The sequence below is a fragment of the Betta splendens genome, chromosome 22 (genome assembly GCF_900634795.4).
Source record: "Betta splendens chromosome 22, fBetSpl5.4, whole genome shotgun sequence".
Taxonomy (NCBI): domain Eukaryota; kingdom Metazoa; phylum Chordata; class Actinopteri; order Anabantiformes; family Osphronemidae; genus Betta; species Betta splendens.
Window position 1 is genome coordinate 421,732 of NC_040900.2, and position 21,808 is coordinate 443,539.

General features: G+C 48.6%; 2 protein-coding genes across 6 annotated transcripts; one reads left to right on the plus strand and one right to left on the minus strand.

Annotated features, from left to right (window-relative positions):
• The first annotated feature begins 49 nt into the window (after nt 1-49).
• hectd1 (HECT domain containing 1) lies at nt 50-20,155 on the plus strand. Its single transcript, XM_029138590.3, has 44 exons — nt 50-207; nt 3,438-3,573; nt 4,595-4,746; nt 4,823-5,057; nt 5,485-5,712; nt 5,907-6,188; nt 6,269-6,539; nt 6,653-6,729; nt 7,041-7,139; nt 7,231-7,345; nt 7,421-7,592; nt 7,773-7,911; nt 8,000-8,170; nt 8,367-8,589; nt 8,703-8,966; nt 9,052-9,263; nt 9,348-9,494; nt 9,568-9,662; nt 9,926-10,031; nt 10,139-10,273; nt 10,345-10,484; nt 10,796-11,008; nt 11,088-11,198; nt 11,274-11,440; nt 11,554-11,730; nt 12,888-13,874; nt 14,192-14,413; nt 14,762-14,895; nt 14,984-15,140; nt 15,359-15,429; nt 15,518-15,669; nt 15,740-15,794; nt 15,948-16,170; nt 16,334-16,416; nt 16,486-16,613; nt 16,850-17,051; nt 17,199-17,336; nt 17,485-17,969; nt 18,046-18,204; nt 18,468-18,546; nt 18,626-18,719; nt 18,934-19,084; nt 19,177-19,321; nt 19,411-20,155. The coding sequence occupies exons 3-44, from the start codon at nt 4,607-4,609 to the stop codon at nt 19,546-19,548; spliced, it is 7,722 nt and encodes a 2,573-aa protein (XP_028994423.1). The 5' UTR covers nt 50-207; nt 3,438-3,573; nt 4,595-4,606; the 3' UTR covers nt 19,549-20,155.
• ap4s1 (adaptor related protein complex 4 subunit sigma 1) lies at nt 20,040-21,616 on the minus strand. Of its 5 annotated transcripts, none has more exons than XM_029138609.3 (6): nt 21,363-21,611; nt 21,078-21,248; nt 20,915-21,001; nt 20,698-20,766; nt 20,591-20,602; nt 20,040-20,441 (listed from the first exon to the last, which is right to left on the minus strand). In XM_029138609.3, the coding sequence occupies exons 2-6, from the start codon at nt 21,213-21,215 to the stop codon at nt 20,313-20,315; spliced, it is 435 nt and encodes a 144-aa protein (XP_028994442.1). In that variant the 5' UTR covers nt 21,216-21,248; nt 21,363-21,611; the 3' UTR covers nt 20,040-20,312. The 5 variants fall into 5 exon arrangements, with proteins under 5 accessions (XP_028994442.1, XP_028994441.1, XP_028994440.1 ...); XM_029138608.2 differs by having other exon boundaries at nt 20,534-20,602; XM_029138607.3 differs by having other exon boundaries at nt 20,698-20,792; nt 20,915-21,248; nt 21,363-21,616.
• Between the last annotated feature and the right edge of the window lie 192 nt (nt 21,617-21,808).

Sequence of the window (21,808 nt, forward strand, 5' to 3'; positions counted from 1 at the left end):
CTGTATTTCCGAGCTCGGGCTGAGCCCCTGAACGCCGCGGCTCCTTCTCCATTTCGCTGGGCTGCGCTGCCGCTCGGCTCCACTCTGACCTTTACTCTTCACAACAAATGGGAACGCCTTGACTGGACCGAACCCGGCCGGACCCGTAGGACTCAGAAGAACACTGCCCACAGCTCCGCTCCTCGTCTCGGTGCCGAAAATAAAGCGGTGAGTGTCTCATTCCGCTGGAGCCTCGAGCGGCGTCTCGTGCTGCGTGTCCGAGGATGGGCTGCGGCCTCTCGGCTCTCCCGGAACTCGAGCGTCGCAGTTGGGCTAAGGAGCCTGAGGCCGCTGTGGCGCTCGGCGTCCCGAGGGGAGAAGCACGCGGTCATACGCAAACGGCGTCGACGTCCATGCGTTTGTGCGGTTCTTTAGTGTGTCAGTCTTACGAACTGTGCGTTTGTGGATCCTTGCTGGTTATTCCCGGTAGCCGACGTGGTGCTACCCGGCTAATGTCCGCCAGGTTCGTGGCGTTTGTTGCTTCTCATTTGTTTGAGGACTAACAAGCGAAGGGTCCGTCTTGTTTAACGGCGTTGCGTTACTCTCTATGTACTGAGAGGCTGCAGCTTGTGTTACCGGCCTGACAACACCGTCGTTGCTAACCAGCGCTAAGCTAGCGTGTAAGTTGTGCTAATGGCTAGCACCCAGAAACGGGCACCCAGAAGTCGTCCTCCGAGCCGTGAAGCTGAGCGCACGCAGTCTCCGTTGTGTCTGATGAAACATTTCGGCTCCGGACGGATGATGAAACCCGGGTCACACCATTAGCGGAGCCGTGAGCTACCATGTCGTATGTAGTTCAGTCCTCTCGAGTCTGACTGTGACACTTTCTGACTGGTTCCAGTCACTGACGGTTGTTCCCGTTGACCATGAGAAGCCAATGTGAGATTTTGCTACAAAATGGCTGCAAGTCGATTTTCTCCGTAACCGAGAACTGGACACTTTGACAAAAGTTGACCCAGTCACAATCAACGTGAGGTCCAGAGGATCGGTTCTGGGGCTCTGGGCCACTCCGGCCTCAGCAGACAGATGAAGGAAATGGTCATATTCCATCGGACCAGCCTGGATTCATAAAAAGGCCCTAGTGTTGCTGGTTGTTGGACTGTGGAGGAACCAAGAGTCCTGTTTTCTCCTCAGATATTTTAATACAACACAAGTCATTTGTTTCCTACCAAACCACCTCAGTTTTTCATCTGACCAAAATAAAATTGTCCACCTCTCCCATGACTGGATTTAATCTGAAACCAATAAGTGGTTAATTCAGTCCGTTGAAGTCTGATCGCACTAAACTGTTCTTTTTTGTCCCACTGGTGTTAAAGACTCAGACACTCAACTTGGTGAGTTGGTAACAATCACCCACTCACAACCTGTGCATTATCTGCTTTCTGTCCCATGTGATAGAAAATCAATATTTAGTGTTTGTGTTCTGTCAGATCTCTCGCGCATGTCATCACTTTTATTATGGTAACGTTTGGTCTGCGTTAGAGAGACAGCCTTGGAATGATGTGCACAATCTTAAAATCACTTCAGAATAGCATGAGCATAAAGTGTTTGTGTCTAAGTGTATTTATCCTACTGTGCATTTAGAGCAGTAAGGGTCAAAGTGAAGCAGCTTCCGCTAAATGGGTCCGTCCCTATGGTTGTGTAGTTAAATCCTCCATCGATCCTCTAGTTGATTCAATAAAAACTAAAATGTCTATGATCCTCAAATACCTGAATTAGTACTGATGTACCTTGTCGGTTTAGAACAGGTAACACACAAGTTTGAGGTCTTGTGTTAAAATATGTAGGTCAATACCACAAAACTGCTTCGCTCATAAACTTAATAGTAATCCCATTAACTTTGACCTGGATTTTCACCGTGTCTGGATTGTGTCTTTGCAGGTTTTGATGGGAATGAATTGGTCCGTTTATGAAACGTCTCCTATTGTTGTGTTGCTACTCAGGCAGACTCAAAGAGCTGACACTAAAAAAAACAGTGAATATTGTTTTCTGCAGCCGTTGCTCGTAGCCGACCTCAATCTGGACTTAGAAAGTGGACACAGGGAACCACGAGGCGTTACCGGGGTGAAAGCCAAACCCTGTGACTGGCTGCTCGTTGCTGGCCCTCAGTGGGGAGCAGGTCGAGTAGTTGTGATTAATCCGTTCATAAGAGGATCTGTCCAAGGGCCAGACAGACAGACGTGCTTCCAATTAGGCCCTAATCAACTTAGCCTATGCCCATCAGACTCCCAGAAGGCTTTGCTGCGGCCCTACAGCTGTTGTTGCATTCTAGAGGGAAAGCTTAAGATTTTCTTTTTTTAAACTCTGTTTAAAATCACGAGTTTAAGACTGCGGAACACTAACTAAGCAGTTCAATCATCTGAAGAGCCAGGAAATGTTTGTGTTCAGGATGTTTTGGTCCTACTAGAACGTAAAAAGTCCAAATTGTCTCCCACAGATAACCGCTAAGTGTGAGCTGGAAGGTGAGAATGTGCTGGAATGAAAGCTCAACATACCTGTGGTTGTATGGACTCCTGGTACTGGGGGCTTGACTCAGTATTTCTTATTGTCTTCAGAAAGTGTGAGATGCCAGCAAATCATTTAATAGATGGCCAACTGATCAGTTCTATTCTAAATGTTGGATTAGTCTAGAGCATGGGTCTCAAACCGGTTCCACCGAGGGCTGTGTCCCTGCTGGTTTTCCAGCTCTCTCTGCTGATCACCTTGATCAGGGGTGTCAGTCGGCTTTACCAGCTTGGCATTGACTGAACACCCCTGGTCAAGGTGATCAGTAGAAGTTGAGGCAGAGAGCTGGAAAACCAGCAGGGACAGCGGCCCTCGATGGAACTGGTTCGAGACCCCTGGTCTAGAGAGCTATAGGCCTTTTATTACCTCCCCTGAGGCTTACTGATGTCTGTCTGCTAGTAGCTCTGCACTGGCTTTGCTTATCAAGGTCTTTCATATTTGCCTGTCGGGTGATTCCAGTCAGCAGGGTTCTCAATATGCCTGATGCACTAAAAGCAGGATCATGTGAACTTGGTGGTTAGAAGAAAGGAGACCACATCTGAGTCTAGTGTCTATGACAACATGAAGCTGAATCAACTCCTGTTTTATCCCCCAAAAAGACTAAAATGTGTTGTGTATAATAATATCCTGGTGTAGTAAACAGAACTTCAGAATCTACAGTGTAAATAAGCCCTTGGTCTGGCCTTTAGGACAGTCACCAAACTTGTCACCCAGGTAATATCTGCAGCCCTGCACAAACACCAACCAAACCTGTCCAGCAAATGTCACTCGTGCTTTTTGATCCTCTGCTGTAGGCATTCAGATATTATTAGATGCTTTGTGTCTTCTGGGACATTTCTGATCACAAGCTGTGTCTGTCCAGTGTAAATAATGATTCATTCTGTTGCCTGCAGGTAAAAGACTTCATGTCCCACAATCCCCTGTGAGAGCAAGTGACCCTGTCTGTTCTGCTACCCTCCTTCCATCCAGTTGATTGGATGAGTCCCAAACAGCGACACAGTTGTGAGCAGTGATTGGGTGCTGAGCCAGGTGAGAGCTCAGGTGACCACTCCACATTCATATCATACAAAGATTCAAGTTCATAAACAGGATCTGTGACATGGTACAATATGTAGGATTGTACTAGAGTCCAGCTGCACTGGGATGTTCGTCCTTAAAACTTGTCCAGTAATTAAATAGGCCATCACAGGATTTTATGGCTACAATATATTTTGTCATGTTTTCATGTAAATAAGCTTTGTCCTATTTCTCAGGTCTTCAGTCTAGCTAGTCTTTAGTCTTAGGCTTTGTAGTGAAACTGAACCAGAACAGCGTGCGGACATGAGGGAACCTCTTCATCCTCCACAGCCCGTGAAAGTCACGGCTGTAATGAGCGTGTGGGGCATTGTATTGATAAACTGCAGGGCCCATATTGTGAGTCCCTGGTGTGTGTATCCTGATTTAGCCACGTTGCTCAACAGATCCACACGCAGCTTGTAAGGAAACATCCGTTGCATTTTGGTCATCGCATGGAAACTCAGCATTATCCTGTAATCACCCAGGGCCAGTGTGCTTAGCCAAATGATTAGAGGGAAGCAGCCGTTCACCAAACGCATTCTGACTCCTTGTGACCTTTAAACACAGCAGATTGATCAACGGTTCTGTCGCTGCCTGAAGGCCGGGAGTCTGTGGACCCGCTGTCTTCACCGGGCTACAGACAAATTTGGGAAATAAAAATTTGATGATTTCTGCTCCATTGACTTGGATCAGTCTGCAGATAAAGTGACTTTAATATTGAATCCGACATCAATTTCCGGTAGAGGTAAATTGTGGCCTGAGTTGCTGTGTTTCATGCCTTGGAGTAAGGTGGCAACATTAGGACTATGGAAAATTGGAGCCGTTTTGGAGAGAACCTTGTAAATGTGCTGCACAAATCCAAACAACATTCTGCTGCTGAGAAGCTGTTGATGTTTTAAGCTTGATGCTTTTCATCAACCCTGCACTAAAAGCGTGTTTGTGCCTTTTTAATTGATTGATGTGAATCTGTTCCATATGGTCTGTGTCCTTATAGGCTACAGCCACTATGGCGGATGTGGACCCGGACACCCTGCTGGAGTGGCTCCAGATGGGTCAGGGCGATGAGCGGGACATGCAGCTCATTGCTCTGGAGCAGCTCTGCATGCTGCTGCTCATGTCGGACAACGTCGACCGCTGCTTTGAGACGTGAGTGTTTGATATAAATCCTTCTTCCGGTGTAAATTCTTTTTTTCTCACTGATCATCTTCCTGTTTTGTTGCAGGTGCCCCCCTCGAACGTTCCTCCCAGCCCTCTGTAAGATCTTCCTGGATGAGAGTGCCCCAGACAACGTGCTGGAGGTTACGGCCCGAGCCATTACCTACTACCTGGACGTGTCGGCAGAGTGCACCCGGAGGATTGTGGGAGTGGACGGAGCCATTAAGGCGCTGTGTAACCGGCTGGTGGTGGTGGAGCTGAACAACAGAACCAGCAGAGACCTGGCTGAGCAGTGCGTCAAGGTAAGGAAAGGAGGGACCTTCTCTGGATGCTGAAGGTCAGACTTGTTGATGATGAGATGTGGTCATTGCTGAGTTGCTCCTTGTTTGTTTGTGGATCAGATTTAAAACCACATGCCATAATACACAATCATCTTAGTGTGCATCATTTTGTATTTACTTTAGGTGTTTGGTTTCATTTATTTAATCTTTTGTAGTAGTTATTAAAACTGATCCATTAGCAGTTGGACAATAATTACCAGAGGCCTGCATCCACAGGTTAAAGCAAATTGTCAACTGCAAATGTTTTGCAGCTGAGAGGGATGTTGAGGTGCCTACAATGTATGTTAATATCAAAGTCCATCGAGCCTCAGTGTTGTAGGTGTAGGTCTTGTACTAACCTCTCCAGACCAACATTTCTAACCAATAGTGTGTGTATGTGTGTGTGTAGGTGCTGGAGCTGATCTGCACCAGGGAGTCTGGTGCTGTGTTCGAGGCCGGTGGTCTGAACTGCGTTCTGAGCTTCATCAGAGACAGCGGACACCTGGTCCACAAGGACACGCTGCACTCGGCCATGGCGGTGGTGTCCCGGCTTTGCAGTAAGATGGAGCCTCAGGACTCCTCTCTGGAGACCTGTGTGGAGTCTCTGTCCAGCCTTCTCAAACACGAAGACCACCAGGTAACAACAGCCCTAGATGTTTGCATATCATACCGCCACAATACTTCACTAATTATTAGCTAGTTTTAGAATGTTTTGTCATGTTTGCAAACAGTGCTGCTATAATCCACAAAAGGCTGAAATTATTTCTAGATGATGAATTTAAGTAGTTTTGTAGCAGTGACGCTTAACTCCAGTTGGTCCCTGTGCTCTAGGTTTCAGATGGTGCTCTGCGCTGCTTCGCCTCATTGGCTGATAGGTTCACCCGCCGTGGCGTGGACCCTGCGCCTTTAGCCAAACACGGCCTGACAGAGGAGCTGCTGTCTCGCATGGCGGCTGCTGGCGGCACGGTGTCGGGCCCTGCCTCATCCTGTAAACCAGGCCGGACTTCCACCGGTGCCGCCCCCTCAGGCCCCGATTCAAAACTGAGCAACCAGGTGTCCACCATCGTCAGCTTGCTGTCCACTCTGTGCAGAGGGTCTCCACTTGTAACACACGTAGGTTTGCACAAATAACCTTTAAGACTAAGGCGTTGATCTAGATTTTAGAGAGCGTAACATTTGTCTCTCGGGTTTAGGACCTGTTGCGTTCGGCGTTGCCCGACTCGATGGAATCTGCTCTGGGAGGAGACGAGCGCTGCGTGCTGGACACCATGCGGCTAGTGGACCTTCTTCTGGTTCTACTGTTTGAGGGGCGGAAGGCTCTGCCCAAGTCCACAGCGGGATCAACGAGCCGCATCCCTGGCCTGCGACGCCTGGACAGTTCAGGAGAAAGATCCCACCGACAGCTCATCGACTGTATCCGCAGCAAAGACACAGACGCACTGATTGATGCCATCGACACTGGGGGTGAGCTGGATAAACTTCCCAGCGGCCGTATGGGTTTCTTCTGTGGAGTTGTGTTTTCTCAGATGCTCTGCTGTCAGTGATCTTCTTTCCTAAACTGATTTCTTCTGTTGCAGCTTTCGAGGTGAACTTCATGGATGATGTAGGACAGACACTGCTCAACTGGGCATCGGCTTTCGGCACACAGGAAATGGTAAAGACAGCATTTCATTTATTGGTATCTCTGGATTCCACCTGAGCTTTATCTCTTTCAGACAATAAATATAAGCCTTGAGATCTGAAGTCTGTCATTTGTGGTTTTTGATATTAATGTAGCTGCATAAAGGACGAGTTAAACTAACTGCTCTAAAATCTTTTAGAAAATAAAAGAAATAAACAAATATGCACATTTGACACAAGCTATTAAATGAGAAGTAAAGTTTGCTGCTGTTCTGCGTAAGTGGAGATTCAAAGTAATAATAAAATTGAGCCATTTGCTGCTTTGTTTGACTGTAAACTCTGCAGGTAGAGTTTCTTTGTGAAAGGGGAGCCGATGTCAACAGGGGTCAGAGGTCATCTTCACTACACTATGCGGCCTGTTTTGGACGTCCACAAGTTGCCAAGGTAACATGCCTGTAACAATTCAGGGAAAGTGCTGGAAGGTTGGTTATTCTTGCGTATTTACTTGTCTGGTCTATTCTGGGGGCTTGAGCAGACTCTGCTTCGTCACGGAGCCAACCCTGACCTGAGGGATGAGGATGGAAAGACTCCCCTGGATAAGGCCAGAGAAAGGGGACATAGTGAGGTGGTGGCCATACTGCAGTCTCCTGGTTAGTGAAAAACTAAGTGGGATGTTGTCGCTGGATGTGATCAGCGACTTATATTCGAATGCACTTGTTCTTCAGGAGACTGGATGTGTCCAGTTAATAAGGGTGACGAGAAGAAGAAGAAGGATGTGAAGGAGGAGGAAGAAGGTAGCGAACCCAAAGGAGACCCAGAAATGGCTCCAATCTACCTGAAGAGGCTGCTGCCTGTTTTTGCACAAACCTTTCAGCATACCATGCTGCCTTCTATCAGGCAAGTGTCCCGTCATAATTTGGGGAATTAGATTCAGAGCTGATTTTAGTGTTCTGTTAACCCTTGGTTTGCCAGTGGTCATTCAGTAATAGACTGAAGAATAACTGATGACCCACATCAACCAGAAACTGGAGAAAAGGATGGTTTTCTTTGCCTAATGTAATATGGTGATGTTTGTAGGAAAGCCAGCCTGGCCCTGATCAGGAAGATGGTTCACTACAGCAGTGAGGTGCTGCTGAAGGAGGTGTGTGACAGTGAAACTGGACACAACCTCCCCACTGTCCTGGTGGAAATCACTGCTACCGTCCTCGACCAGGAGGTATGGTCACTCGCCTTCACTCACACACATCGGGTTCATGTACACCTAATGAATGACCTTTTTATTCATGAACACATTTCTGTTCCAGGATGATGACGATGGTCACCTACTGGCTCTGCAAATCATCAGAGACCTGGTGGATAAAGGTGGAGATGTTTTCCTCGACCAGCTGGCTCGCCTAGGAGTCATTAACAAGGTGTCCACTCTGGCCGGACCGGCGTCAGATGACGAGAATGAAGACGAAGCCAAACCTGAAAAGGTAATGTTTTTGTTCAGTGCTTCACATTGGAGACGGGATCCTCCATTCCCTGTAGTTAAACTCTAGCTATTACAGTTGGCTCATCCAATGCTATCCACTACGAGAAGATTAGACTCGGGCAACACTGTGCTTGAGATTAGTGTGACTATACAAGGACATTTTGCTGGTCTTAAATATGAGTCTGTGGGTGGTGCAGGAAGAGGAGGTGCAGGAGGATGCAAGGGAGATTCAGCAGGGGAAGCCTTACCACTGGAGGGACTGGTCCATCATCCGAGGGAGGGACTGCCTCTACATCTGGTCGGATGCTGCTGCCCTGGAGCTCTCAAATGGCTCCAACGGCTGGTTCAGGTTCATCCTGGATGGAAAACTGGCCACCATGTACTCGAGCGGGAGTCCAGAGGGAGGCTCGGACAGCTCTGGTAAGCAAAAGATGTGGTTAGAACATTTATCAGGCCCTGCTCCCTTTTTTTTCTCCCTTCCTCTATTTGATTTCTCTTCTCCTTTCTTGCACCTTGCTTGATTCTGTCTGCAGAGTCTCGCAGCGAATTTCTGGAGAAGCTGCAGCGGGCGAGGAGTCAGGTGAAACCAGTAACGGCCAGTCAGCCCATCCTGTCCAGTGTTGGCCCCACTAAGCTGACCGTGGGGAACTGGTCCCTGACTTGCTTGAAGGAAGGAGAGATTGCCATCCACAACTCAGACGGGCAGCAGGCCACTATCCTAAAGGAGGACCTGCCGGGCTTCGTATTTGAGTCCAACAGAGGAACCAAACACTCCTTCACTGCAGAGACGTCACTGGGTGAGTCTGATTTCCATCAGCTTCACCACAAGGCCACATGAAGCTAATCTCACACTGACAGGATCAATCTGCTGGCTGTGCTCAGGTTCAGAGTTTGTGACGGGCTGGTCAGGAAAGCGAGGCAGGAAGCTGAAATCAAAGCTGGAAAAGACAAAACAGAAGGTGAAGAGCATGGCGAGGGAGCTGTATGACGACCACTTTAAAGCTGTAGAGAGCATGCCCAGAGGAGTGGTGGTGACCCTGAGGAACATCTCCACACAGCTGGAGTCTGCCTGGGAGCTGCACACCAACAGACAAGTGCGTTGATCTCATATCAGGATCAGACCATTGTAAGTAGACACTAGGTTGGTAATGAGCCGATATTGTGTTGTTGTTGTTCAGTGTATTGAAGGAGAGAACACATGGCGAGACCTCATGAAGACAGCCCTGGAGAACCTGATCGTAGTTTTGAAGGATGAGAACACGATCTCTCCGTATGAGATGTGTAGCAGTGGACTGGTCCAGGCACTGTTCACTGTGCTTAACAATGTAAGTGGTCACAACAAACAACTTAAGAGCATGTCTGGACAAGGAACCTAATGTCTGTTCACTGTGTCTGCAGAGTGTGGAGCTGGACCTGAAACATGATTGTAAGCCTTTAATGGAGAGAATCAATGTCTTTAAGGCGGCTTTCAGCGAGAACGAAGACAATGAGAGGTAGCAACCCATTTATTCTGGAGACAAAAAACATTTTACCTTCATTTTGATAAGATGAAATAAGAAAAGAGGAATGGGTTATTTCATTCATTCCGTCAGCCAGTCACCGTTTGGTTTGGTTCAGTAATGTGCCCTATGTGGTTACTGGGCGAATCGAGCCATGTGACAGCATTGTTTTCCCGTGCTGTGAATGAACTGGCCTGTAAGAGGTTCTGATAGTCACAAATCACTATTCTATCACAAGGTTTTCTGTGTGTTGACAGCCGACCAGCTGTTGCCTTAATACGTAAACTGATCGCTGTCCTGGAGTCTATAGAGCGTCTACCTCTGCACCTGTATGACACTCCAGGATCCTCATATAACCTGCAGGTAACTACCCTGAGTTTTGGGTCCATGTGTTCACATCAGCTTTTTGTCACTGAAGGTTTAGTGTCGGTGGCTCGGAGTGTGTTAATGTGTGTGTGTGTGTGTGTCAGATCTTGACAAGGAGGTTGCGTTTCCGTCTGGAGCGAGCGCCAGGTGAGACGGCTCTGATCGACCGGACGGGCCGCATGTTGAAGATGGAGCCACTGGCGACCGTGGAGTCTCTGGAGCAATATCTGCTGAAGATGGTGAGGATGTTTGTACACAAATGTGGCCTTTGCTTCCTAAACAAGATGGTTCAACCTCCTCCGTCCTTCAGGTGGCGAAGCAATGGTACGACTTTGAACGCTCATCCTTCGTATTTGTGAGGAAGCTGAGAGAAGGTCAGACGTTTTCCTTCAGACATCAACACGACTTTGATGAGAATGGTATCATCTACTGGGTCGGAACCAATGCCAAGTAAGAACAGTGGACGCCACAGAGTCCAAACACTCATCTGTAATGTTGTTGTATTGTGGACACCTCGCTTTAAACGGTCAGACTATGGAGGTAGATTCTAAAGTATTTTTTCTGTAGCTTCAGACTTTCAGTTTTTTTATAATTTCTTTTTTTTTTTTTTTTTTTAATTGATCTGGATTTGGTTTGACTTTTAAACGTGTCCAATACAAACCTGGGAAGGGGAGAAAGTGATTTTCTTTAACATGTAGGACTATAAACTGAGCAGTTGCAGGGTGCAGAGCTTGTGTTTGAAGCCTTCCTGCCCTATTCAGGACTGCCTACGAGTGGGTGAACCCAGCTGCCTATGGCCTGGTGGTGGTGACCTCGTCCGAGGGACGTAACCTGCCCTACGGCCGCCTGGAAGACGTCCTGAGTCGGGACAGCTCTGCGCTGAACTGCCACACCAACGATGACAAGAACGCCTGGTTTGCCGTTGACCTGGGGCTGTGGGTCATCCCCTCAGCATACACCCTGAGACACGCCAGGTACTGATCATCTACAGGCACAGGTAGGACCCAACGCCTGTTGACTAATGAAATGATCTCCTGCTGCTTCCTCCTGCAGGGGTTACGGACGCTCTGCGCTGAGGAACTGGGTGTTTCAGGTGTCGAAGGATGGTCAGAACTGGACCACACTCTATACCCATGTCGACGACTGCAGCCTCAATGAACCAGGGTAAGGCTCTTATGGTGTTCGAACACACATGGTCCAGCTGGACTCTGAAGTAACAGTGCAAGGTTGTTTTCACAGGTCGACCGCCACGTGGCCCCTGGACCCTTCCAAAGAGGAGAAGCAGGGCTGGAGGCACATCCGGGTCAAGCAGATGGGGAAGAATGCCAGTGGCCAGACTCACTACTTGTCTCTGTCTGGACTCGAGCTGTACGGCACCGTCTCTGCAGTCTGCGAGGACCAGCTCGGTACAAACTCTGTTCAGTTACATGTGCCTCCAAAGATTAGTCAAACCTTCATCATGATGTCTGGTTTGTCATTCAGATATCAGGTGGCTCATTTTAGTTTCTGCCCTCTACAGGTAAAGCTGTCAAGGAGGCAGAGGCAAACCTGCGCCGCCAGCGCCGCCTGTTCCGTTCCCAGGTGATGAAGTACATCGTCCCAGGAGCACGAGTCGTTCGTGGCATTGACTGGAAGTGGAGAGACCAAGATGGGAACCCAGCTGGAGAGGGAACAGTCACTGGCGAGGCCCACAACGGTGAGACGCCTCACACAGGGCACTGATCAGCACAGCTGATAAAGTCCTACTAGGTTTCTATTCAGAGGCACAGCTGTTGTTGGAAAATGTTCAGATCTTTACTGACAGATCTGAACATTGCTACACTTGAGCCATTGATTCTAGTATAATGTTTGTCCTGACTGTAGCATCCTAAACGTGCGGCTCCCAAAGCAGCTGCAGTTTACTGGATTACGACTAGAGAGATGCACGTTTTTACATGATGGACATTCTAAGCACAAAGCTCTTAGTGAGTGTCTCCTCAAACGGTTCCTCTGTCTGTTGGTTTTCTAGCCTCATGACTCTGGAGTCAGAAACGCTTGTTCTCCCTGCGTCTTTCCATTCTGCTGCTTGTGATGGATTTGATTGGGTCAGTTGTTCTGTTAGCTTGTTCCCCTGTAGGACGTAGATAAGCAGCAGCTCTGCTCAACTGCAGAAGCATTTCTGGTTTACTGTGAACCCTGCCTGAATATAATCTCAACAGGTCACCTGGACAGAGCTGGCAAACTATTGGTGGAGGTTGTGCTTCCTCTTCCTCTGCGCCTCCTGCTCTCACTGATGTCAGTGAGCTGAGCACATGGAGACTTTGCCAGTAGCTGTTGATTGTCATTGTGTATAAATCATGAACCAGGTTGATCGTTTTTATTTCTTTGTGGCTTTGATGCTTTGCATTTGCCAAAAATATTTTTCTACTTTTGCTTTGTCATTTTCTGTGACTGTTCATATTGTTTTCTCTCTCATCACTCCACCTGGACCTACCTCTAATTTAAAAACCAAACCTCAGCTATCCTATTATGCCATAATACACAACTCAAGGACATAGGAAAAAACAGTCGGGCAGTGTTTATAGTTCCTTCCTGTGCATAGTTGTTGTTTTTGTCTAAAGACCCACAGATTTAAAGTCCATTGGAAAATGACACAGCAGCATTTACTTAATATTTTATTTGTGTACCGTTACAATGCCAATTTTAAAAGAAGGAAAGATGCTGCTGTGATCTGGTCCTGTGTGGAGTTGCTTAACTACAAGCTGCTTCTCTGCCTTCTCTACACCTCCCTCTATCACTCTCTCTGTCTCTCTCTCTCTGCCGGGTCTCTGACATCCATCCGTCCGTCTCCCTCCTATCTCTCTGTCCATCCAGGCTGGATTGATGTAACCTGGGATGCTGGCGGCTCTAACTCTTACCGTATGGGCGCTGAAGGGAAGTTTGACCTCAAGCTTGCTCCAGGGTACGACCCTGAGTCGGCTGCCACAGCGCCGTCACCCAAACCTATCTCATCCACTGTTTCAGGCCCCGCCTCCTCCTTGGTGGGACCCTCCATGACGCCCGTGGCCAGCAGCGGCACCACCACCACCACCACGTCCTCATCCACTTCGTCATTTCAGCAGCAGTCGTGGAGCAGCTTGGTGAAAAATAACTGCCCTGACAAAGGTGGGGCAACATCACTGGGCAGGGCCAGCTCCTCCAGCAGGAAGGGCAGCAGCAGCTCCGTTTGCAGCGTGGCCTCCTCTTCGGACATCAGTCTGAGCTCCTCCATTGGACTGGCTGGTGCGGCGGGTCTACGGCTGGAGAGGCGGGCTGAGGGGCTGCTGCTCGACCATAGCTCTGTGGCGGGAGTAGTAACTGGAAACGGGATCTCTGACGGACACCAGCAGGAACCAATCGTTGTTCTGTCCTCCTCGGTGGAGGCCGGATCCGGTTCTGCGTCCAGTTCAGGCACGCTCACTGCAGATACACCGGTGCCAGGAGAGGAAGCCCGGAACAAGGACCCGACCGCAGGGCCCACTGACCCGGCCACCGCCATCTCTATGGGACTGGTGAGCGTGAGCTCCCCGGACGTCAGCTCTGTGTCGGAGTCATCCAGCAAGGACACGCCTTCCCAGAGGCCTCTGTGCTCAGCAGCCAACGCCCGGTTGTCTGTGAGCTCCTTGCTGGCTGCAGGGGCTCCCATGAGCTCCAGTGCCAGCGTGCCCAACCTGTCCTCGCGAGAGGCCAGCCTCATGGAGTCCTTCGTCCGCCGCGCGCCCAACATGTCACGCACAAACGCCACCAACAACATGAACCTGAGCCGCAGCAGCAGCGACAACAACACCAACACGCTGGGCAGGAATGTCATGAGCACTGCCAGTGAGTATTACTCTCCTACAGCACATACTGCACTGCAGCTGTTGACCTGCTGGACTTTCTGCTACAGTTAAATACCAAGTAGACGCTGTGGGAAGCTGGCTCCTGCTTAGTCTAGTCTCAGATGTTGTTACTTTTGTGAACACTTCTGAGTTGCTGTGTTTAACTGGCTGAAGCACTAACTGTTGCTGTTCTTAGTTAATGAGACACGGACCACAGCCTACTTCTGCATCCTGCTAGAATGGATTTTAACAGGCTTCACCTGCTGCATCGTCCCTGTTTTCTGACCAACTAACTGCCCTGTTTTGTTTTGTTTGCAGCTTCTCCTCTCATGGGTGCTCAGAGCTTTCCTAACCTCACCACCACTGGCACCACCTCCACCGTTACCATGTCAACTTCCATAGTAACCAGCAGCAATAACGTAGCCACGGCCACCACGGGTCTGTCGGTGGGCCAGTTGCTAAGCAACACCTTGACAACCAGTCTGACATCCACATCGAGCGAGAGCGACACAGGGCAGGAGGCTGAGTTCTCTCTCTATGGTTGGTGACCCTACACACACACGGCTGCTGCTGCCTAACTCCTGCCATTAAGAAGCTAAACTAGGACAAGTCACAAGCTCCACTTGCTTCCTGTTTGTGCTTTGAGCAGAAAATGATTAGTAAATAAATCATCAAACCACTTCTCGGCAAATGGTGTCTAGTAGTATTAGTGTTGTTGATGACCTTTTTTAAATACTGCGTGTTGTGGTCTAGGCAGACTGTGTCCAGGGTAAAAGCTCCCCTGGCCTGTATCAAGTCACACTAGCACAAATTTGAGGACGTGTTTAGTGATTTTAGTTTACAAGCTGCTGAGTTTCACAGGTTTTTTTGATGATGTTTTTTTTGCAGACTTCCTGGACAGTTGTCGTGCCAACACATTACTGGCTGAGTTGGATGATGAGGAGGACCTGCCAGAGCCTGATGATGATGACGATGAGAATGAAGATGACAATCAGGAAGACCAGGAGTACGAAGAGGTCCTGGTAAAGAAATGAATGTTTATTTGTTGTTTTGTTTCATCTGTAGCAGCTGGAGAACCAGAGTACGAGCCATGTGCTTTCATTCCTGCAGGAGGAAGAGGAGTACGAGACCAAAGGAGGTCGCAGGAGGACCTGGGACGACGACTTTGTCCTAAAGAGACAGTTCTCTGCTCTGGTGCCTGCCTTTGACCCACGACCAGGAAGAACCAACGTCCAGCAAACCACAGACCTCGAGATTCCAACACCAGGTAGCGTTGGGTTACAGGACCGGTCGACAAACACAAGCACCGTTATCGTTGACTCAATTATACACCGGTTTTGCTTCTCTCCTGTTATTTCCCTGCGTAAACATGCATGCAGGGAACATTACTCCAACAATACAATGAATGTATTTATGATTTGTAGTTTCTTGTTCTCACTGAAATTTATTTGAAAAGAACCTGCCCTGTTCCTTCTCTCCATGTAGGAACTCCGCGTTCTGAGGTTCAGGAGGAGGTGGAGTGTGCTCCATCCCCCCACCTTTGTCTAACACTGAAGGTAGGCAAACTGTGGAGTCTGATGTACATTCAGAACTTTTCAGTCGTTTCCTAATGGTTGAACTGATAAACACGTTGTCTGTGTTCAGGTGGCAGGTCTGGGTACGACGCGGGAGGTGGAACTTCCTCTGTCGAACTACAAGTCCACAATCTTCTTTTACGTCCAGCGGCTGCTGCAGCTCTCCTGCAACGGGGCCGTGAAGACAGACAAACTGCGGCGCATTTGGGAGCCAACGTATACGTAAGCAGGAACAATGTGAAGCACTAGCCCTCAGACAAACGGTGTCTCACTGTGGCTGTTCGCTCTGCAGGATAATGTACAGAGAGCTGAAGGATGCTGACAAGGAGAAGGAGAGCGCGAAGATGGTGAGTCCCACCACATTATTGCACCTGGACAGGTTGTCAAAATTAGAAATGAGCCTGTAATTTATCACTTGATGACTTTACATTTTTTAACACTACAGGAAACAACCCAGCGTTGTTAACTGCTGTTCTCTCTGAATCGTTTCCCTCCTTCAGGACTTCTGTGAGCACGGAGTCGGTGGCCGTTCGGGGGGTGTCAGCCCAAGCTCTGTTTCAGCCAATCAGAGCAGTGAGATTCTGGGTGTGGTGAGGGAGGCAGCACAGGCCAAGGCAGGCTGCAGCCAGAACGCCTGCGGGGTGGAGGACGTCCTGCAGCTGCTCCGAATCCTCTACATTATTGGAGGAGACTCAGCCTCAAACGCAAGGACTTTGCAGGAGGGTACGTCAACATGTGTGCTGCTCACTGCAGTGGTTGGTGCTTGAATTCATGTGCAAACTACGCGTCTCATAGTTTGTACCAGTCTGAATGCTTCAGTAGCTGGACCTCAGCATAGTGGACACACAAAACAGATTTTGAGATTTTGTGTTATTTCCTTGTGCAGATGTAGACGAGCTGCAGTTTAATGCCTCTCCAGAAGAATTTACAAGCAAGAAGATCACCACCAAGATCCTGCAGCAGATTGAGGTCAGTGGGTTCATCTGTGTCTTCTAAGACTGCCAAGATTTTAGGTCTTACTGTTGTTACGGTTTCCAGGAACCTCTGGCTCTGGCCAGCGCAGCGCTGCCTGACTGGTGTGAACAGCTCACCTCCAAGTGTCCTTTCCTCATCCCTTTTGAAACACGACAGCTTTACTTCACCTGCACTGCTTTTGGAGCATCACGGTGCGTCTCACACTCAGCTTAAGATTCAAAAAGACACACCCACTATGTGGATAGCAGAATTTATTTGCAGCGCAATTATCTTAATTACAACAATCCCATGTGTTTGGATCGACGGGTCTGGATTCTTTGTTCAACACCAGAACCATTCTGGTTGGGATCCAGACACTGCAGGTACCAAAGTCGTCATGGTTTTTTTTTTCCAGTTCACTGACCTTTTGACTCTGGTGTTCATCCAGGGCGATCGTGTGGCTGCAGAACCGGAGGGAAGCCACCATGGAGCGGTCTCGACCGTCCACCACGGTACGACGGGATGATCCTGGAGAGTTCAGGGTGGGGCGACTCAAACACGAGCGAGTCAAAGTGCCCAGAGGCGAGGCCATGATGGAGTGGGCCGAGTCTGTCATGCAGATTCATGCTGACAGGAAGTCTGTGCTGGAGGTGAGGGGTTAAGCAGTGTTAAATAACATGGTGTAATGTAAGAGTTTACTTGATGATGATAGAATATCAGGGAGGTCAAGGCCACTAGAAACTGACTAGTCGGTCTGCAACAAGCTGAGGAGGAACGTGTTTCTACCCTGTATCCAGGTGGAGTTCCAGGGTGAGGAGGGAACCGGTCTCGGCCCAACTCTGGAGTTTTATGCTCTGGTAGCGGCAGAGTTTCAGAGAACATCACTGGGGATCTGGTTGTGTGACGACGACTTTCCTGACGATGAGTCACGACAGGTGAGATGCAGACGCTCAACATCACACGAGACCCTGTGACTTGACATCATCTGTTTGGCAGTGACAGGCTGTGTTGCTTAAAGGTGAAGGCGCTGGTCAGTTCTTTTGAACCATGTCCGTGCAGCTGAGTGTAGTGGTTCTGTTTCAGGTGGACTTGGGTGGTGGTCTAAAGCCTCCTGGTTTCTACGTGCAGCGCTCCTGCGGCCTATTCCCGGCTCCGTACCCTCAGGACAGCGAGGAGCTGGAGCGAATCACCAAGCTCTTCCATTTCTTGGGTGTCTTCTTGGCCAAGTGCATCCAGGACAACCGGCTGGTGGACCTCCCCATCTCTCAGCCCTTCTTCAAGCTGCTCTGCATGGGAGACATCAAGTCCAACATGAGCAAGCTTCTGTACCAGTCTCGCAGCTCACCACAAGGTCACGACCCTGAGCGTCCCCACCTGCAGCCGTTCCTGTTGCTATCTGAGCTGCAGTCAGAGGCATCGACCGAGGAGAGTCAAGAGACCTACTCTGTGGGCAGCTTTGATGAGGACTCGAAATCCGAGTTCATTATGGACCCACCAAAGCCCAAACCTCCGGCCTGGTACCACGGCATCCTGACGTGGGAAGACTTTCAGCTGGTCAACCCTCACAGGTCAGACGGCTGCCTCTTGGATGACCCATGATCCAGCAGTTCCATTCACTCCCACTGACTGTTCCTTCTTCTGCAGGGCAAGTTTCTTGAAGGAGGTGAAGGAGCTGGCTGTGAAGAGGAGGCAGATTCTGGCCAGTAAGAGTTTGTCTGAGGATGAGAAGAACACCCGACTGCAGGGCCTGATGTTGAGGAACCCTCTGGGCTCTGGCCCCCCCCTCAGCATTGAGGATCTTGGGTAAAAACATGTCACCCCTGTTTTTATAACTGGCCTGATGTTGATATCAGGACTTGCTGTTCACTGAGGACGTCAGCATGTAAACTAGAAAAGGATCATATGTTATCAGGAGTAAGCTGTGTACCTGTGAAATCCTTTTTAAATGGAAGTTTACTTGTCTGTGCAGTTAACTTGGAACAAAATGTATAAAACTACAAATTAAGCGTCAACAAGTAAATAGTGAAACGTTCCAGCTTCTCTGATGACACTATTTCTCTTTGCAGATTAAACTTTCAGTTCTGTCCGTCATCAAAGGTTCATGGCTTCTTGGCTGTGGACTTGAAACCAAACGGGGACGATGAGGTAAAACAAACGGATGAGGCAAATCACTTGTTGCGTGTCACAGAGGAGGGTTTGTAAAAACAGTAACCTGTACTTTCAGATGGTGACCATGGAGAATGCAGAGGAGTATGTGGAGTTGATGTTTGACTTCTGTATGCACACCGGCATCCAGAAACAGATGGAGGCCTTCAGAGGTAAACAAACTACCCTACCCTACTACACATGCAATGATGAAGGGGTCTACAGGCCGCGGCAGCCTAGGAGGCCCTCTGGGTCAAAGCTTGTCTGTGTCACTGTCGCAGCTTTGCATGGATATAATTACTATTAAAACTTTGTAAGTTGTTTTTTTTTTGGCTTGAAAGCAGAACAACAAACTGTTGAATGACAAATTCTGCTCGTCCTCCTCAGAGGGTTTTAACAGAGTGTTTCCGATGGAGAAGCTGAGCTCCTTCAGCCATAGGGAGGTTCAAATGATCCTTTGTGGGAACCAGTCTCCTTCCTGGACTGCAGAGGACATCATTAACTACACTGAACCAAAGCTGGGTTACACCAGAGACAGGTATGTGCTCACACCCTCAGCTTCTCATGTCACACAGTGAGTGTGTATGCGTGTGTGTTCGTGATCCTCCTCTTCCTCCTCCTTCTCTTCAGTCCGGGTTTCCTGCGCTTCGTCAGAGTCTTGTGTGGGATGTCGTCTGATGAGCGGAAAGCTTTTCTGCAGTTCACCACTGGCTGCTCCACGCTGCCCCCTGGTGGTCTGGCCAACCTGCACCCCCGCCTCACCATCGTCAGGAAGGTAAGCACGCACCAGTTCTCCTCGTTCATATGTTGGTTAAGTGTTTTAATTAAATCTCACACTCTGATCGGCTGCTGCCTCAACCTCAGGTCGATGCCACAGACTCCAGTTACCCATCGGTCAACACATGTGTTCACTACCTGAAGCTTCCTGAGTATTCGTCCGAGGACATCATGAGGGAGCGTCTGCTGGCTGCCACCATGGAGAAAGGCTTCCACCTCAACTGAGCTCCACCCCACACTGAGCATGCTCCTCTAGGCTTGTATCTGTCTCCGCCCCGTGACTGACAGACCCGCCAGCCGGCTGACTGCTGGAGGAGGAAGATTGTTACAGAATAGAGTGGGAGAAAGGCTCCTTTTACTCATCTCTATCAGCAGCATCCTCCTCCTCATCCACCTGAGCTGGTGCTGCTGTGTGTGTGTGCGCGTGTGTGTGTGCGCGTGTGTGCGCGCGTGTGAGAAACCTTCCTCCGCCCGTCTGTTTCACTCGGCTTTGGTTTTCAGTTCATCCTTTTGGTCGTGCTCCTCCGTCTCCTTGTTTTATTGCTTTTTGTTTGTGCGTGTGTGCAAGACTGTTTTCAGGTTGTTTCTGATTGGCTCTAAAGGTCAGAGTGTGTTTGGCGTTCTTTTACAATGAAGCTATAGAGACAGTAACACTGGTTCTGTGCGAGGCACATCTAAAGAGAAAAGGAAAAAAGTAAAGCTCTGCTCTCCCTGTATTTTCTTTGTATATTATAAACATTTATTTAACTCAAGTTGCAGTTTGAGGTAAACAGATATTTTGAAATGTGTATGCTCCAAAAAATAATCATTAAAATGTTTGCAAAGTATAAAATGAAGACTCATCCTGCTGTCTGTGGCCGTACAGGTTATATTGACTTGGAGTCCGGCTAAAAACTGGTTTATGCTTTAGCTTCACACTTTCTGCAGTTTAGAAACTTCCCATTGCTCTGATCCTTCGATCACCACCTGCTTTGGCATCACTTCCTGTTTCAGCTGCTTGTCATCTTGTCAAGTGCAGTAAGTGGAGCGAGGATTCGGCTCTTGTTTGTCTCCACAATGTGCCCGTTCTGGATCATCTCGTCCAGGATGATGTGAACCCGATCCAGGTTGAACATGATCTAATGACGAGGTCAAATCAAGGGACAAACACTTAACTTACAGAACACAGTTTACAGAGAATGTTAAAATGCTACAGTAATGTAGCAAGTGCCTGCAAAACGAAACCAGTAGTCTTCAAGAAGCTGGAATTTGTCAAGTGGAAGGATACGTCCAGTTCACTCTGTTGGGAAACAAACACACCGTTGGTCAATGAAAGCCTCAGAGCAATGATCAGGCCCTGTACATAACAGAAAGGTGTCCCGTTTGTTAACTCACCACTCGACTGAAGTATTTATCCAAAACCTCCACAAAGTTATGGACCAGTTCATAGATGGACAGCTCATTCTGTGAGACGTGGCACGTAATAGAAGCTGTTTATATGAATGGTTGCTGAGATAAAGATCTGTTTATTAAACATCTGAATGAATAAGACGTTTTTCTCTGTAGATGTAAGTGCACAGAGATCCTGCTCATGAACCAGAGGTTTCCTCACCTCTGAGTCTGTCACACCGACCACAATGTACAGGGCCGCGTACTGACGGTAGACCAGTCTGAAGTCTTTGTACTCCACAAACGAACACTGTAGGCAAACACAGCACAGTTGCACTTCGTGGCTCCAAGGTATAAAGACCACATGTCGTGTTTACTTCAGGGACCTGCTCTTTTTTGCGGCTCAGGCAGCAGCGGACCACGTCAGCCTCCAGCGTTGCTCTCCTGTTCAGCTCCACGGGCTGGTAATACCTGGACAGTCGGGTCTGACCCTGACGATTCACCATCAGCACGAACTTAATCATCCTCCGGCTCTACACAGCTCGTTGTCCGATGGTCTTAAAGGCATCACAATGTTGTTCACGTTAAATGACGTAACCATCAACTATCACAATTTTCTGTCCCAATATAAACACCGAACTGTTATTGATGCGATTGTAAACTGGCCTTACCGCCGTTCCTGAGGCTAAATTAGCCTCATCACGCGCTAAAACGACAGCAGTCGAGTTAAACGTTTTTCCTTTGCTGTTACCTATGGGCCCAATGGAGTAACGCAACGAACCGCGTCGATGGTTCACAGAAAGGAAGGGAAAATGTGAAACAAGCAATATACCTTTGTTTAGACTACACAAAGCTAACTATAGCTGCTAGCACGTCTGGCGCATGCTCAGTGAGGCCCTCATGTGCTGCGTTCAGGGTACCGATGATATGGTAACTGAGTGGGTACTGATTTTTGTTTTGTGCTGGTTTTGTTTGCTTTAGCAACGGAAGCAACTTCAAAAAAATATCCAGATTCAGTTTAAACTGTCCGTGTTTAATTCATTGTGTATCCTTAACAATATCAAAACAATCTCGTCAATAGTAACTAATATGTTAACCTAAACCCTAATGGCAGCTG

Bases quoted from the DNA above. Each gene is read 5' to 3' on its own strand.
- hectd1 (XM_029138590.3), top strand. From the start codon at position 4,607: ATGGCGGATGTGGACCCGGACACCCTGCTGGAGTGGCTCCAGATGGGT. The intron at 11,441-11,553 runs GTACAAACTCTG...TGCCCTCTACAG, and splicing joins AGTCTGCGAGGACCAGCTCG to GTAAAGCTGTCAAGGAGGCA. The intron at 15,141-15,358 runs GTAGCGTTGGGT...CTCTCCATGTAG, and splicing joins CCTCGAGATTCCAACACCAG to GAACTCCGCGTTCTGAGGTT.
- ap4s1 (XM_029138606.3), bottom strand. From the start codon at position 21,215: ATGATTAAGTTCGTGCTGATGGTGAATCGTCAGGGTCAGACCCGACTG. The intron at 20,793-20,914 runs GTGAGGAAACCT...TCATATAAACAG, and splicing joins TCGGTGTGACAGACTCAGAG to CTTCTATTACGTGCCACGTC. The intron at 20,442-20,533 runs GCACTTGCTACA...CCTCGTCATTAG, and splicing joins CTACTGGTTTCGTTTTGCAG to ATCATGTTCAACCTGGATCG.